Genomic DNA, 18,294 nt, shown 5'->3' on the forward strand with positions numbered 1-18,294 from the left:
AAATAATCAATACTCATACTTAAACTCATATATACCTAACTTAGGATCAAAACATATACTCCAACACATATAACAATGGCTAATGCACGTAATTAAGTACGGGGTGTTACAATGCCGAAACTAAAAAGTTCTTTGTTGCAAGATTCCTGGAGTACAAAATGATAAACAACAAGTCTGTTATTTCCCAAGTGCAGGAACTGCAAGTGATCATCCATGATTTCTTAGCGAAAAGTATGATTCTGACAAATACCGTTGTTGAACAATTTAAAAATGTTCTTAGTATTCACATGAACTTTATTGTAGGTTTGATTGTGAATGAAGTGTTTCAAGTAGCGGTAATAATAGACAAGCTACCACCTATGTTGAAAGACTTCAAAAACTATTTGAAACACAAATGTAAGGAGATGTCAGTTGAAGATCTGATTGTATGACTACGCATTGAAGAAGATAAAAAGGTTGCGGAAAGGAGATCAAAAGACAATTCTGCAATGAGTAGAGCAAACATTGTAGAAGATGACCAAAACAACTCTAAAAAGTGAAAGAAAGCTGCAAATGAAAGCAATTAATCCAAGAAGAAATTCAAGAAAAAATGCTTCAATTGTGGCAAGATTGACCACAAGTCTACGGATTATCGTGCCCCAAAGAAAGAGAAGAAGAAGGACCAATCAAATCTGGCTGAGTCTAAGAAAGAAATGGATGATCTGTGTGCTATGCTTTCCGAATGCAACTTGGTGGGAAATCCTCACGAATGGTGGATGGATTCTAGTGCCACCCGCCATGTTTGTGCTAACAAGAAGTTGTTTTTGACGCTTGCTCCGACTCAAGTAGAAGAAAAAATCTACATGGCAAACTCCGCTACTGCAAAAGTGGAAAGAACAAGAAAAATGTGCTTGAAGATGACTTTCGGTAAAGTGTTGACACTTAAAAATGTCTTGTATATTCCTGAATTACGAAAGAACTTAATTTCTGTTTCACAGATTCAAATGTGTATTTATTTTCAAAAAAATTGTACTTAGTAAAAAAGAAGTGTATGTAGGAAAAGGCTACCTCAATGAGGGCCTATTCAAAATGAATGTAATGAATCTTGAAATCAATAAAATTTTAATTCTTCTTACTTGCTTGAGTTTCTCTATTTGTGCATGAACGACTAGGCTATGTTATTACAAAACATTACGAAAACTAATTAACTTAGAATTTTTGCCAAACTTTGAGTGCAATAAATCAAAGTGTTAAATTTGTGTGGAATCAAAGTATGCTAAGCATCCGTATAAGTCCGTTGAAAGGAATTTCAATACCTTAGACTTAATCCACACTAACATTTGTGATATGAAGTCAACACCATCACGTGGTGAAAAAAAATATTTCATAACTTTCATTGACGATTGCACTAGATATTTTTATGTCTACTTGCTAAATAGTAAGAATGAAGCAATAGATGCATTTAGGCAACACAAAACTAAAGTTGAAAATCAGTTAGAGAACAAGATTAAAACTATAAGAAGTGATAGGAGCGGAGAATATGAATCTCCCTTCGCCGAAATATGTGTAGAGAATAGAATTGTCCATCAAACTACAACCCCGTATTCACCTCAATCTAATGAAATTGCGAAAAGAAAAATCAAACTTTAAAGGAAATAATGAATGTCTTACTTATAAGTTCAGGTTTACCGCAAAGCTTGTTGGGGAAGACTATCCTTACAACCAACCGAATACTTAATAGAGTTTCCCATAGTAAGACATAATCAATTCCTTATGAAAAATGGAAAGGAAGGAAACCCAACTTGAAATATTTCAAAGCGTGGGGGTGTCTAGCAAAGGTCCAAGTTTCTATGGCCTAAAAGAGTTAAGATAAGACCTAAAACGGTGGACTGCGTGTTCATAAGATATGCTAAAAGTAGTAAAGCATGTCGATTTTTTATTCATAAATTCGAACATCCGGATGTTAATGAAAATACGGTAATTGAATCAGATAAGGCTGAATTCTTTAAAAATATTTATCCGTATAAAACTAGACATGAACAGTCTATTGGAGGGTCTAAACGACTTGGATATGAACCAAGTGAGAATGTACATAATGATGAGAATCCAAGACGTAGTACATATCAAAGAACGTCAACTTCGTTTGGATTGGATTTTGTAACATTTCTCTTTAAAAATGAGTCTCAAACATTTAAGGAAGTGATGGCATCTTCGGAATCATCCTTTTGGAAAGAGGCAGTCAATAGTGAGATTGATTCAATCTTAAGCAATCATACGTGGAAATTGGTTAATCTTCCTCCAGAAAACAAACCTTTAGGATCTAAATGGATCTTCAAAAGAAAAATGAAAGCAGATGATACTATTGACAAATACAAGGCAAGACTTGTATTAAAAGGCTTCAAACAAAAAGAAGGCCTTAATTACCTTGATACATACTTGGTGGTAACAATGATAACTTCGATTCGAATGTTAATTGTCTTGGTGGCGGTATATGATCTTGAAATCCATCAAATGGATGTGAAAACTGCATTCCTAAATGGAGAATTGGAGAAAGAAATTTACATAGAATAGCCTAAGGGTTTTGTGGTTCCAGGAAAAGAAAATAAGATCTGTAAACTTGCTAAGTCACTTTATGGACCAAAACAAGCACCTAAGCAATGGCATGCAAAGTTTGACCAAACCATGTTGGCAAACGGATTCAAAATTAATGAATGTGATAAATGTGTTTATATTAAAAACACTCCAAATCACCAATTCATTATATGTTTATATGTGGATGATATGTTGATCATCAGTAGAGATATTTCAGACATAAATGCAATGAAATGAATGCTCGAGAGCAAGTTTGATATGAAAGAACTTGGAGTTGCGGATATGATCTTAGGGATAAGAATCTATAGAATTCCATAAGGGTTGGCATTGTCACAGTCTCATTACATCGAAAAGGTACTTGACAAATTTAAGTATATGAAATTTGGTATTGCTAAGACTCTATTGGATGTGAGTATTGCACTTCGAAAGAATGAAGGTGAAAGTGACTCACAATTGGAGTACGCAAGAGTATTGGGATGTTTAATCTATATAATGAACTGTACACTATTAGACATAACATGTGTTATTAGTAAGTTGAGTTGGTACACGAGTAATTCCAATAAAACTCATTGGATGGCAATGAAAAGAGTTTTGGGGTATCTTAAATACACTCAATACTACACTTTGCATTATAATAAATATCCTGCGGTACTTGAAGGATATAGTGATGCAAATTAGATCATCAAATTGAACGAAGTAAAATCTACGAGTGGATATGTATGTACTATCAGTGGAGGGGCGGTCTCTTGGAAATCATCCAAACAGAGTTGTATTGCTCGCTCTACAATGGAATCTGAATTTATCGCATTAGATAAAGTCGGTGAAGAAGCAGAATGGCTCCAGAATTTCTTGAAAGATATTTCTTATTGGCCCAAACCTGTGGCACCAGTATGTATACACTGTGATAGCCAAGCGACAATAGGTAGGGCAGGAAGCATGATGTACAACGATAAATCTCGTCACATAAGATGGAGACATAATACCGTTAGAGAACTTCTCTCTAATGAAATTATCATTATTGACTATGTGAAGTCAAAGAATAATGTGTCGGATCCACCTACAAAAGGCCTATCTAGAGAAGGAGTTGAGAGAACATCCAAGATAAAAGATTTAAGGCCTAGGACAAGTCAGCATAGTGGTAACTCTACCTAGCAGACTGGAGATCCCAAGAGCTAGGTTCAAGGAGATCAAACAAAATTGTAGCTGACAGGTTCAACATTGTCAAAATACCAACTCATTCTCATGATGTAGACAATGTTTAGTAAACAAGGATAAGACTTAATGTGAAAAGTATTTTAATGATTATCTAAATTTGGCAGATTTGACCAAATAGTTTAATCTATAGGATTGAATGTTTAGAAATCACCTATGTGAGGGCGAAGTGGAAGTGCTTCAAGGAGAATGTTAGTAAAAGCCTATTCTCTAAGCTCTCATAAAACTGGGACGTATTCATGGCTGAAAAGAACAAAATTGTGAGAACCATAAATGGTAAAAGGCTGGTAGTGTGACATGTGTTGTCTAGGTGTACACTAAAGCTCGACGATTCAAAGATATTAAACCTACTGATTGACCGAGTGCATCTGATGCATGTTCATTACGGAAAGTTCAAAGGAAAACTCACATATCCTGATACAATCAGTCTTTGTTTGATGATCACATATTTGCCCGTACAGTTTTACAAAGAATAACCATTTCCCATTCATGGGGGTTGTTGGGTTCAATTGGTGTGAATGAAAAATGGAGGGACACAACCTTTTATGAAAAAACATATTGTTTTGGAAAAGGAGTGACTGTTCAGAAAAAGACACAATGTTTCGAATGAACAGACATGACTCTTCCAAAGGATACACCTTTTCGGATGAACCATTGCCACCTTTTGGAAGGGGCACTTAATGGCTATATAAACCTGCATTTATCCACACGTTTTGGTATGAAAATTTTTCTGAAATACAAACTCTTCTTGTTTTCAAAACATTCCTTGTGATCAATCAAATCGTTGAGTGAGTTCGACGAATCCAATTATTTGAGGTACAACTATAGTTGGATTGAAAGACATTTTATCCTAGGAGGAAGATTCCAAAACCTCGTGTACAGTGAAGGGAATTATTCCTTAAGGACACTCCGTGAAGTCGGGGGACTTGGCTTTACATTTCTGTTTCATCTTAATTTCTGGCAAAATAGAACACACTTCTTAGAAAGATCACTTTGATCTTGTGATGAGGGTGTTGTTGTACTTCATAGTGTTCTTGTTTTAAACTTGAACTAATGTTGAAGTTATTGTGTCAAATTACTGATTCTCGTACCCGAAAACGTTGAAAAACAACAACATATACTTTAAATTAACTTACGTAGCTTCAAGACAGTTAAAAAGTCATACTTGTTCACGAACAAATATAATACCTATGAAATCAATCGTGAGCATGCCATCAGAACAACGGCCAGTTGCATTGTGGAAAAAGTTCATCCCATAAGGAAATCTTCTACAATCCAAATGAGCTTCACAATTTCTATCTCTGATGCAATTGCCAGTATCAGAAAGTGAGTCACCCAATTGATATAGTTTATTAAATCTGCAATTCATCAATCTTGGTTTCTGAAGCTTTATTAATTCTGGTGCATCTCCTTTGATCCTTTGAAGAATCACCAAACTGATCATTGAAAGAACTAGTACTCTTATTGCCAACGCCATTGATCAGTTTTATCAAATTATGAGAATTGGAAATTGAAAAAACAGATTTAAAAGCATGCAATATGGACTAATGATAGTAATATCATCAAGGGGAAAGGGCCAATAATAATAACAATAATGTAGTCTAATAATCATCATTATTATTAGTGGCTCGCTGTATATCTTATCGAGCTAGCCAGATATCCTTGAATTATCACGCTAACAATTTTAAAGTATTGCATCATAATACACGATTTATATATTGTATTAATATTTAAGCCATCAACTTCTTGATCTCTGTATTCTTTACTCTTTTTTTTTGTATAAAAATAATTTATCTGATCTCCTAGCGTTACAATTTGTCTTTTAAATCACTGAAAAATTATAATATCGTCGGACGGGTTGCACGACAATATTAACATATTAATATTTCCAGGACCCCAACCATATTTAACAACATAATCTTCATATATTCTCGGCTTTACCTGATAAAATGGATGTAAGTTAAGAATTAGTTAACCTAAATAGTCGTTTTGATGTAAATCAAGAATTGACTAATCTAAATAGCCACCCAACCGCATAAATTAAAAATAGTCAGTAGGGTATAATTGTATGTACCAATGCATATCGATTAAGGAAAAAAAAATTGTGTGATCATCGATCCCGTTCCTATATAATATTATTTTTTTTCTTTGTATGTGGACTTCACGTAGCATATGAGACACCGTTACATTACATGCCACCTCGTCTTTTCTAAACATTGTAATTAATTGATTATTAGAAATTTTAATTAATTTCCATGTGATGGAGACACTAGAAAACAGAACGTTGTGATGTGCATGGCTAATAAGAAATAAAAGCATGCATTTCTCCAACTGAGTGTCGAAATAAATTAATCTATAATAATAATAATAATAATAATAATAATAATAATAATAATAATAATAATAATAATAATAATATATTAAAAGTGTGAAGAACCTTAGAAAAGTGATTTGAACTTTTTGCCCTTTATTAAAAGACTGTGCAATAGACAAAATCATCATTTTACTTTTTTTTTAATTAATTTTTATTTAATTATAATCTTAATATTTAATTTTACTTATTTATAAAAGGTAAGCATAATTTTTAAATACATAAGTATAAATATTTAATTATTTTTCCATATTTTGATATTTAATTTGAGAAATCAAACGGCAGCACACCTCTAATTCCTATCAATTTTAGGAAAACTCCCCTTTTAACTTATTAAAAAAATAAAATATATAATAAGAAAAAAATTCTATTATTTTAGGAATCAATTCTCAACAAATTCTACTCTATTCAGGATAGAAAAACCCATATTCTTAATTATAATAATATCTACAATATAAATTTAATGGCAGAAATATTCTTATAAGTATTTTTTGGATGAATTTTAGAGTATTTTTTCGATAAATTTTGGAGGTGTGTTTATGATAGCAAAAAAGTTAACATTAATCATATTATTCTAATATCTTGATTATCATATTATTTAGTTATAATTACTTTTTCGATTAGTTTTGGAGATGCATCTATGGTTACTAAAAGGTTAGAATTAATTATATTATTCTAATATCTCGATTATTAAATTGTTTTATTGTAATTTCGGTTCTATTCAAGTCTATATTGTTGATAATAAATGTTTTGTTGGGGTTTAAATTTTTTTTTATGTGAAGGTTAGATTTAATAGTATTGTTCTAATATCTCGATTATTGTAGTTTTTGCTCTATTACTGCTGTTGTTTTTATGCTTAATACATGTGGAAGATGAGCATTCGATCGGGTTTTGAGGAATTTTTTTTGTAAAAGTTAGAGTTTAATCGTATTATTCTGATATCTCGATTATCGTTTTATTTTATTATAGTTTACAGGTGGTAGATGAATGTTTGGTCGGTCTTTGAAGAAATTTTATGTAAATATTAGGTTTAATCATATTGTTTTGATATGGTTTCTAATCAATTACTATCTATTTTTTTAATTATTTGTTATGTGATAGTACATGTCGTAGGAGACGGTCAAGATGTTGATACGTAATGCATGCTTGAATGCATAAAGCTGCCTATCTTTGATCTTTATATCAATTGATAGTTTGACGTGAAGCACACGTGCGCCGCACGTACACTTCAGGTAGCAATAATAAAAAAGCCTCAAAAGGGTTTTTCTTTTCTTTACTAGCCGCAAAAATATTACTCTAATAAAAGAAAAAGGTCAAAAGTAATACTTTGCTACCTGCCCCACCTAGCCTCTGCTACCCACATTAATCACTCATTGATTTTTTAAAATTTGTCATTATGTACCATCAAAGAGATTTAATTGGCACAAAGTAACTGTATTTTCTAATGTATGTTGATAATGAATAACCATTCTTACACGTTTTACTTACTACTAATAATTTGACATCACATAATCAAATAAATACCCATTAAATCCCATACGAATGCGCACACCACCAACCATATCAATACTCATGCTTTTTGTGTATAAATCAACACTCATATGATAATTATATTTTTAGAATTTTGCATTGGTATACATTGGTTTGTATTCACCTAACAAATTCGTATCTAATATTTGGCTTTGGTATACATTGATTCATATTCACTTTTAACACATACATTCTTATACATTTGTTTGCATTAGTATCCATTGGTCTGTGTATATATTCACCTAATATAATGGCATACATTTTTTTGCATTTGTATCTTTATATTGCATTGGTGTACCTTGATCCGTCTACATCTAACCAATTGTATGTGCTTATTTGCATTGAAATTCATTAGTACTTTTTACATAAATTGTTCCAGCTGAAGCCACTCAAACTGCAGGTTAACCTTTCACAATCAATACGGAAGTCAAAGTTAGATGTGTTTAGGAGAGAGAAAAATGCTGGTATAAAAATACCATAACTTCCATACCGTGGTATAAAAAGTTTCGATTTCGATATGGTATTCAGTATATACCATACCATGCCCACCCCTATCTCTTACAGCACTTTCGTAGACCTTGGTGGCAACGACTTCCAGGGACTAGACACTCCCCCAATTTCTTGTGTTCTCTTGAAAAATTACAGTATCTTAACCTCTGTTGTTCAGCCTTGATTGGTATTTAAGCCTAAAGGCACATAAAAGTTATAATTTAAACTAACAACACAAAACATACAATAGATAACAACGATTAAAACAAGCCGTCAAGTTATGAAACACAAAAATAATCAAAAGAAAGTTAAAAGTTTGAACCTACACATAGCAGTTCAATTGAGGTAACATGCCATCGATTAGCCATCTTGCTATCTAATTGTATGCTTTTTGTGTCAAATGAACTCCATCCCGACTTATGTAAGTACTCGCGTCAGCACATACTTGAACACACACTGCTCTGTAGAGAATGAAGGAGTGTTCATTTTGAGTGTGCATTCAGATTCATGCCAACCATCACTTAAAGAGTGGGAACTTAAACTTGGCAGTTTAATTTGGGAAACATATCATCAACTAGCCATCTTGCTAACCAACTGTATGCATTTTGTGTCAAATGAACTCCATCCCAACTTATGTGGCTACTCGGGTCAACACACACTGGAACTCCCTGAACACCACATCTTCTATGTAGGTCATAATTGTATTCTCCTCCTGTTCCACAACATGCTTTCTGAAGAGAGTTGTTGTCGAATCCTGAAAATGTATGTCAATCAAGAAAGTTCGTAAATGCATATGGTTTTCTTTGCCTTTTTCATTTATATGCAAAGAATATTATCTATAGACCATATGTGGTGTCTTGACCTCAAGAATAGGAAAAAGAAATGGTAATTTTAGTACTTACCGAGACTGACAGCATTTCGTAGAAGCCACAGAAAGGCGTTGTAGTAATCACCATAAATCAGTGTAATGTATGGGTAATCTTTCTTCAGCTCATGAATGGCTTGTTGCAAATGATGGTTGTAGAATATTGCAAAATTATTTAAGTCTTTCAAGCAATGGTACTCATCATAGGCAGTTGAGTCGTTGGTCATGAATTCCGTCAGGAAAATTGGGTGACAACCTATTGGGAAGTTGCCTGGAACTATAATCCGAGTAGCCCCAAAACCGATGACCCTCTGAAAGAAGTAATCGATCACTTGGAAACAAATTTAACCAAATAAAAGTAGCAATCAAGAAAGAAAAGGTAAATAAAATCGTAAAATCAATCCCCCAACTCGCAATTGAGAGGTGTATGTTTGTTAAAAATGCTTTACTAGGCCTCTAACTCCCCTCCTACCATCACAAGATTGTGACAAGGGCTACTTAAATGTTGAAGATTAAGGTAATAATAAACTCACTCTAACACCATCAACAATGGTCTGAACAACTTCTGGCACCATTCTTCGCGATTCCTCCATGGTTTTACCTTGCGATAAGCCATAAAAGAATTCATTTCCTCCGATTTCCCCGACTAGGAAAAGTGACTTGTCCAATTTTTCTCGGCAATCTAGCAAGCAAGAAGAGAATTAATTAATAGGATATAAAGTTAATGCAACTTTCAAAAACGCATAATCCTATTTAGCAAATGAATGAATGAATGAATAAATTACCAGGGGAGCAGGTGGTCTGGAAATAAGAGTCCATCCAATCAAGTTGCACACTCAATGAACTATTGGTATATGCTATATTAACAATGTTCCTCTCTGCCAGGAATTCTGCTGATAAAGCAGTAGCCCCTGCTACTGCAAAATTCACCCCATGTCCAAAATTTGCATTTCGATCCTTGTACGGGTTAAGTAGAGGAAGACCAGATTCCACAGCTGTATTCAAAAAAAAAAAGAGAGAGAGACAAAAATCATCAAGAATATTTACAGGACACTGTAGATGTTGGTGATTCAACAATTCATTAATACCTATGAAATCAATGATGAGCATGCCATTAGAACAACGACCAGTTGCTTTCCGAAAAAAGTTCATTCCATAAGGAAGTGTTTTACACCTTAAATGAGACGCACAAAGGCTCTCTCTGACGCAATTACCGGAATCGGAAAGTGAATCACCAAATTGATATATTTTATCAAATCTGCAATTCATCAATCTTGGTTTTTGAACCTTTAGTAAGTCTTGAGCATAGCTAATATTCACCGCTAAAATGACCAAACAAAGAACAAAGCCATGAGCCAATCTCATTGTTGCTGCCGATTCCATGACCCAAGAAAAAAACAATACAGTAGATTTGTATATCTTAATTTTAAAACAGGATACACGTTTGTTGAGAAGTCTACTCTCTCATACACGTTTGTTGAGAAGTCTACTCTCTCCTGTTTTCTTTTCTCTTTCCTTTATAAATAATTTACTAGTATCAGATTTGTAATATGTACATGTACTGTTCATATAATCATTAAAATGCTTAAAATATCTTGCAATGAATTCAGACATATTATTAGTTTGGAGTTAAATATGCACGATTTTCTCCAAAAAGCTTTTAACCCCTTATGATAAGGTACATTCCTTTCTTTTTTCTTTTTTTAATCATCACTAAGCAATTCTTGTGGACAAGCAAAACAGCTGTCCACTTACCACTACGAAAGCTACGAAACAAAAGATGGAAAGAAAGAAAAATAAAAGGAAAGCAACGTAAAAGGATACTTTTTTTTAAAATTATCAACGTGAAACTTTATGCACACATATTTAGAAATTAATCTCCCCTTAATCTATGTTCCACATGCCCAATCATCATCCATAGGTTGATTTGGCAATTAACTCACGCACATCAACTGAGTAATTATTGCTATCAAAGCCTACTAGGTTCTTCTTTATATATACACCTAGGAAAGATATTCTTAAATATGATGTTATCTTATTTGCTTTGGCCGGAGTAGACCTCATATTAGTATTCCTTCCTGAGTTCCATCTATCTTTACTTGTCTACTTTTTTATTTTTTAATTCCAATAATATTTATTCAATTTATAAAATAAATTAATAATTTATCTATTTTTATCCATTTTACCCTTATCACAAAATATAATTCATTATCTAATACATTTTCTAAAGCATTAAATTTATTATATTCAAAAGGTAACGTGATAAAATTACTCAAATCAGTTACTGCTTCTTAATCCCCAAATCAATAGGAAGGTAGACAAGTAAAGATAGACGGAGAAAGTAACAATATACAACATCGATCCTAGATGTTAAAAGTAACTTACTTTTCTTTTTAGCTACTAACGTGGAACTTTGTTCACAAACTCAATATTTATTATTGCACTTAAGTACCTATTGTATCCTTATTTGAAAGAATTTATGTGTTAGTACTAATTAAATGTTACGATCTGAATCGGGACCCTGACCGTGACGGACATCCCGAACCGTGGAGGTTCGAGCGCCTCTTTTCTATCTGGCAATCATGAACACCATTCACATACAATAAAGAGAAATGTGGAAATAAACAGACAGAATTATGGTCATACTCTGAGTTCAATTTTACAATATGGAATGAAATCAATAGACATCTAGACAATATTCATCTCAGTTTGCGAAATCTCTAATACATCAGAATATAATAACTTTTCTATAACTGGGACAAGGCCCCCAGTCAGACCCAAAACTAAAATGCAAAACAATACTCAAGCAACAGGTTTTTCGAAATAAAGAAGGCTCACTAACTACACACTACGGTCTAAAGATTCTACGGTTTGGCAGGATTCCTGAACTGAGCCTCAAACCCTGAAATATAAGGGGTCAATACAAACATACTCGTATGTGAAACAACTCAAAATAACATGCTTTTAATACAAAATAGATGAGAGCATTTCATAAAAATAATGACCATAATACGTAAGTAAAAATACATGGGCATACTTTAGTGATCTCCAAAACACTTCTTTGAAACCATGACTCACTCTTTGTTATTCTTTTGAGCTAGTCGGTACACCCTACAAATCTGGAATTCCACGGGCTATGTAGAACCCACCCTTGACTTGGCGGTCAAGCCTCCAATCCAAGTAGCCACCAGGATTGGAGTGGTGATACCCCCCATGTGAGCATACCGCAGGAAATCCCCCCATGTGAGATGTCCTAAAAATGTCATATCATGTAGGATCATATATCATAAGTCCTGTATCGGCAACTATGGTTTCTAGCGATGAGCCCTTGCGCTCAAACGTCTTCTTTAGATAACCAACTAGCTCTCTTAAGCCCAACTTTTAGTTCTTTAACGAAAACACATTCAACACTATCTTGTTAAGGGCATGGAATTATCGGGTATCGTCCTACCCTGACTTGCAAGTCAATCAAATCACGTCACATCATGTCTGCGGCCCTTTTCACTTATTATCGTATTCATAACCACCCTAGCTTTTAAACATCAAATGAGAGAGAGTTATGCAATAGACTTAAAAGAGGGGGTTTAGATCATTCATGCTCTCATTCAAATTTTCATTGCACCCCAAAATATAAATATATTATTATATTCAAAATTCACGATAGACGATTCATGACAACATACAATTTCTTCAAAACAACTTCTCTTTGAATTAGCACTACCAGAAATTGTAGTAACATTAATCTTGCCCATGTTTAGATGAGAGAAATATTTCTCGTCTTTGAATATCGTATGTGTAGTGCCAGAATCAATCAAACAAATATCTTCACAATTGGACAGCTTACTTTGAAAATTGTCCGTATCTTCAAATAAAAAAATATACATAAAATATATCATTACACAAAAAAATATATCAATAAATAATTAATTACCTTTTATCTAAGCAATTAATTACATAATAGACTTAATATCGTGAGTTGTGATTATTTTAAACATAAACAAATTTAATCTTTATAATATTTATATAACCCAAAGAATGTGAATCATATCTTAATTTTAGATAATACTATACGAAAATAAAATCACAACAAAAATAACTTTGGATCCACAATTAACAAATACATGCTATTTATATACAAACAAAATTAATATATATTATCAATAGTTATAATTAAAAAAAAATGTATGACTATCATCTGCCACAAAATGTCAACAAATTAAGTGAGATATTTTTCTCATTTTAATCATCACTACTTTATATTATTCACACAAGTTGTCCTTAATTTATTTAAACCAACACAAACTAGTTATTTTTTCTTTCTTAAACGACTATGACAAAAAAAAAAAAAAAGATCACTGAACTTTTTTTTTTTTTCATCAGCATACGCATGACATCAGCTTGCCCAGAAAATGACATGTTACCATGTAAATTTATAGAATGCAGTGATAGTATATTAACTGTTTATCACTAAAGATGTATCTCAGTTTATATGTCCATGTTGTACTGCACCATATTTCTGACGTGTTTAATTTCTCAGACACATATAATATACAAAGTTAAAACGTACTTTCGTTGTTTCCTTTTTCTTTTAATAAATAATGACAAAATTGAAATCAATTCGATTCAATAATAAACATCAATAATATAATTAAACTAATTAATGTTTAATCAAAAACTAATACTCATGCAAACAACTATTTTTACATAATTTTTTATTCACTAACTCTTATTAATAATAATAAAAAAAAATTAAAAGCATTCATTCTTTCATGTTTACGGAACCATCATCAATCAAGTGATCAATCTTTCCTTCAGGGTGCTCGAAAAAGTCTGCTACATCCAAACATGTGATGTCAACATTATTTTCAGAGAGAAAGTTAGCCTCGGGATTTCTCTCTTTCTTCTTTAGTGATGCTTGATAAAGATCAATCAAGTGCTTGAGAGCACGACAATCACGTGAATAATGTCCTTTTCTGCCACATCGAAAATAAGTAATTGCTTCACGTTTCTCATCTTTTCTCTTTTTGTTTGATGAATAATTAACTCCTGGAACAGGGTTTCTTTCTTGGTCATCATGACCATGACCGCGACCACGTCCACAACCAGGCCGTGACCAGGGCCGCGACCTTTTCCATGCCTAGCATGGTGAGCATGCACATCATTCACCTCAGGAAAATGGTGCAAATCCAGTTGATCGGTTCTCGTAATTTTTCATCAAGAAATCATTATTTTATTTAGCCACGAGAAGATGAGAACTCAGTTCAGTATACTTCTTGAAACCTCTTTCTCGATATTACTGCTGTAATAGCACATTCAAGGCATGAAAAGTGGAGAGCTTCTTTTCCATCATGTCATTATCATTAGCCGTCTCTCCACATAGTTTCAATTGAGAAGAAATTCTGAACATGACAAAATTGTACTCATAAACAGACTTATAGTCTTGAAATCTTAGATGCATCCACTCATATCGTGCTTTCGGTAGGATGACCATCTTTAAGTGGTCAAACCTTTCTTTTAGGCTATTCCACAATACGAGTGGATCCTTAGTATTAAGGTACTCAATTTTCAGAACTTCGTCAAGATGATGACGCAAGAAAATCATAGTCTTAGCACGATTTTGACTAGATGCTGTATTTTCATTCTTTATGGCATCTCCAAGACCCATAGCATCTAGGTGGATTTCAGCATCCAACACTCATGAAATATAGTTCTTTCCCGAACTTTGAAGGGCAACGAACTCACACTTCGTAAGATTGTTAGCCATATGAAGAAAAAGGAAAAAAATAAGAATACCTTAGCCTTAGCCTTCAAATTTGAGACAATAGAGTCTCGTGCTGATAACGTGTTATAAAATACTAAAGAACAAGAAGAAGAGTAGAGAGAATAGAGAGAGTGATTCTTATTTTTTCTCTTGAGGGATGATTTACAATGAAGGAAGCCGTTTTATTTATAGGGGGAATTTGCCCATAATTTCACACTAAAAGACAAATATATCAAATTTTGATAGACATCAAATAGATCTTGATAGACATTCACTATAATTGATATATATCATAACATTTAAGGTGTTATTTAATTCGTGTGAGAGGTTTTTGGGAAAGGAAAGTACCAAAATACACCGCTAAAAACGTACTTTTTGCGCGATTCGATCTCGACTGACACCTCTATGGAAAACGGGCATAACTTTTTATCTCGATATCGGATTAAGAAAAAATTGGTAGCGTGGGAAAGAGGACTCAAAGACCTTTCATTTGATATATAGTAGGCCCTCTAATTCTTTATATGCAAAATGTTATGGTTGATGGAATTTGACCCAAGTTTAGGCATTCACTAAAACTTAATTGATAGAAAAGTTTTCAACTCGTCTTTGAGTTAGGGGATTTTGTGATCTCAATTCATAGTCAAAGGTATTCAAACACTATATTAATAAAGAATCATTGGGTTCGGATCTATACGTGTAGAAAAGACGATTTAAATTTTAGTCCGAAGGTGCGGGGTGTTACACCTCCTATTCCACAACAATTTTTTCCCAAGATTTTTTGTCAAATCTACACACTTCAATCACAATAAGTGTCTTTGCATGTCAATTTGAGTTATATGTATTGAAGGGAGTACAATGAATTCTCTTCATCCAAAATAATATGTATTGCATACACAAACAGGGTGGAAATAATTTTTTTGGTATATATGTATATCATCTGTTGAACCCTTGTACGTGGGTAAAATCTAAACGTAACACAAGTTCAAATGTTATGTTAATTGTGTCAAATAAACTCCGTTCCATTTTATGTTTTTAAGCACTTACCAAGACTCATAACATTGTGTAGAAGCCACAAATATTACGCGTTCTAGATTAGAACCGTAGAACGTAAGCAAAAATTTTAGCAAGCGCTGTCAATATATTTATATAAGAAAAGATAAAAGTTTAATTACAAGTATGATATATGGTATAAAATAACATAAATAAACACATTAACTTATCGTATTTACACAAATCTCTTCAACTAATTATATATCTTCATTGGATATATCGGGAGCTAATTATATATATCTCGACAGACCCAAAATTTGAAAAATGTATCGGAAGCTAATTAGGTATCTTTACAAAAAAAAAAAATGTATCTTCGCTTACTGTGCCAGGAGCTAATTTTGTATCACAGATCCAAAAATAAAATTTCAATAAATATATAAAATGTAAAATGTAGAAATTTCTGTAATTAAGCTCCAAATCGTCTGACTCTATGTTGTATGCCCATGATATATCTTTGGTCGATTGGTTTATCTAATTTTAAGCTAGAAGAGGTATCGGATTCAATAGTACCTTGCGAAACTGAATTATCCCTACAACTTCTACTTTTCAAAGTCATTTTCCCAAACAAGAAAAGATCAGAGAACAAAAAGTGAAATATTTAATGTAAATTTTGGATTAAAAAAATTCTTATAGTATTACACTTTAGTTCTTGATTTAAACAAAAGCATAAATCACCAACTGATTCCCAATCAGTCGCAGGTGGTGGTGCAAAACAAGACTAAAATTTGTCTTCTGCTAGGACTCAAACCTTAAACTATGTACCTTATTTTTTTATAAATTTATTTTTCAAATTATTGATATGTCACATTCTACGAAAAAACATATTACTCTCTATCCAAATATTATATTTATTAAAACAAATACAATACATCACAAATTCACAATGTAATACAAGATAGTATATGCGTAGCAATCAACCAAGGGGCCTCGGTGTTTTTTCCAGCAATTATTGGTCATAGTTTTTTTTTTAATAAAATATTGAGTAGGTGTATATTATTTTCTATATATTAGAAATGATGGGTTTGACATGTTAGTTTATGGGTATTACAATAAAGTTTTAGAATACTAAGATCTATAAAATAGTTTGCAAGATTAGTTTGCTTCGCAAAATTATGTTTTGTATTTTAATATTTGAACCTTATCAATAACTATAGAAAAAGTCCATCCATTTCTAATTAATTACAAACTATACCCTCCATTGAGATGTCATTGTCTCTGCTGGGCCCATTTAACATAAGTAGGCCTCTCTGTCTAATATGTCGTATTCTAAATTTCAAATCTAATTTCTTCCATATGTTTTTCATTTGAATATGGGCAAGTTTAAATATTTTTTATTTGAGTTATAAATATTTACAATCTTTACCTAACTTCATATCAAATTGTTTAATTTTTTTAATTTAATAAATTAATTTAGTAAAATAAATTTCTAATAAATATTTTCTTTTTAAGATTTGTGTTAAAGATAATATGTTTCAAGTAAAATAAAATCGGAGAAAAATACTTAATAAAATTTTATCTTGTGAGAGAAAATATAATTCACTATTAAATAAAGTGAAATAATTCATTATTTCTTGCCAAAAACATACCATACATAATTTGATTAGGTAGTATACTACATCTATAAGTTATTGATTATTAATAATAGAGGTGTTAGAGCTGATATAGTTTTAATACAAGTAACATTATATGTTTTAGAATAGCAATTTTGGATGTTAATTATTCGTTGGCTTATACTCATTCTCATCGTTTCAGGCTTAAAATAAAAATTTTATATGTTGAAAAAAAAATACCACTTATTTAAAAAGTAAAAAATTTTGAGGATATAATAAACTTTAAACAATCTTCCACAGTTATCTTACTTAGATATGTATTACTATGTGTTTGTGTTTTATTTGTTGGACTGTAGCAACAATTTTAAAGAAAGACCACCCTTTTCAATAAATTACCACTCATGCCATGGATGTTATCGAATATGATGGGGTTCATAGATGATTATCTATTCTCATTTCTTCTCTTCCATACAATATTCATTTGAATCTATGATAGATAAATAATATTTCCACAATTATTTTCACTTTAATGCAAGGGTAAGTATTTACCACTATTTACATTCAATTTTTTACTTTCTTCTTCTTTTTATTTGTCATAGGTTCTTTTTTTATAGTCGAATAATGTGATTTGTGACCAACATTTTAAGAAATATCTTTTCATCATATTGAAATGAGAAAAATTACAACTTAAAGGACTTTTTGCGTATTTTTGAATATCCAAATTTTAATTTAAAATATTAAGTTAATTTAATTCAATTTATCATTAAAAATTAATCAAATTGACTCTTAAAAAAAAAAAAAAAATGAAATATAATAATTTATAATAATTAATTAGAATTATAATATTAAAATTAAATAAATATCATATATTACTTTTTATTTATCTTTATGCTAA

The 18,294-nt window shown here is 31.9% G+C and overlaps 1 protein-coding gene and 1 pseudogene across 1 annotated transcript; both read right to left on the reverse strand.

Moving 5' to 3' along the window:
* Positions 1 to 5,960, reverse strand: part of LOC107839567 — an 11,826-nt pseudogene extending 5,866 nt beyond the window's left edge.
* Positions 5,961 to 8,415: 2,455 nt separating this feature from the next.
* LOC107839563 (acetylajmalan esterase) lies at positions 8,416 to 10,656 on the reverse strand. Its single transcript, XM_016683106.2, has 5 exons — positions 10,127 to 10,656; positions 9,824 to 10,033; positions 9,572 to 9,720; positions 9,076 to 9,349; positions 8,416 to 8,927 (listed from the first exon to the last, which is right to left on the reverse strand). Exons 1-5 carry the CDS (start codon positions 10,419 to 10,421, stop codon positions 8,710 to 8,712), a joined length of 1,146 nt encoding a protein of 381 aa, XP_016538592.2. The 5' UTR covers positions 10,422 to 10,656; the 3' UTR covers positions 8,416 to 8,709.
* Positions 10,657 to 18,294: the final 7,638 nt, after the last annotated feature.

Source organism: Capsicum annuum, chromosome 8, assembly GCF_002878395.1.
Source record: "Capsicum annuum cultivar UCD-10X-F1 chromosome 8, UCD10Xv1.1, whole genome shotgun sequence".
Lineage (NCBI taxonomy): Eukaryota > Viridiplantae > Streptophyta > Magnoliopsida > Solanales > Solanaceae > Capsicum > Capsicum annuum.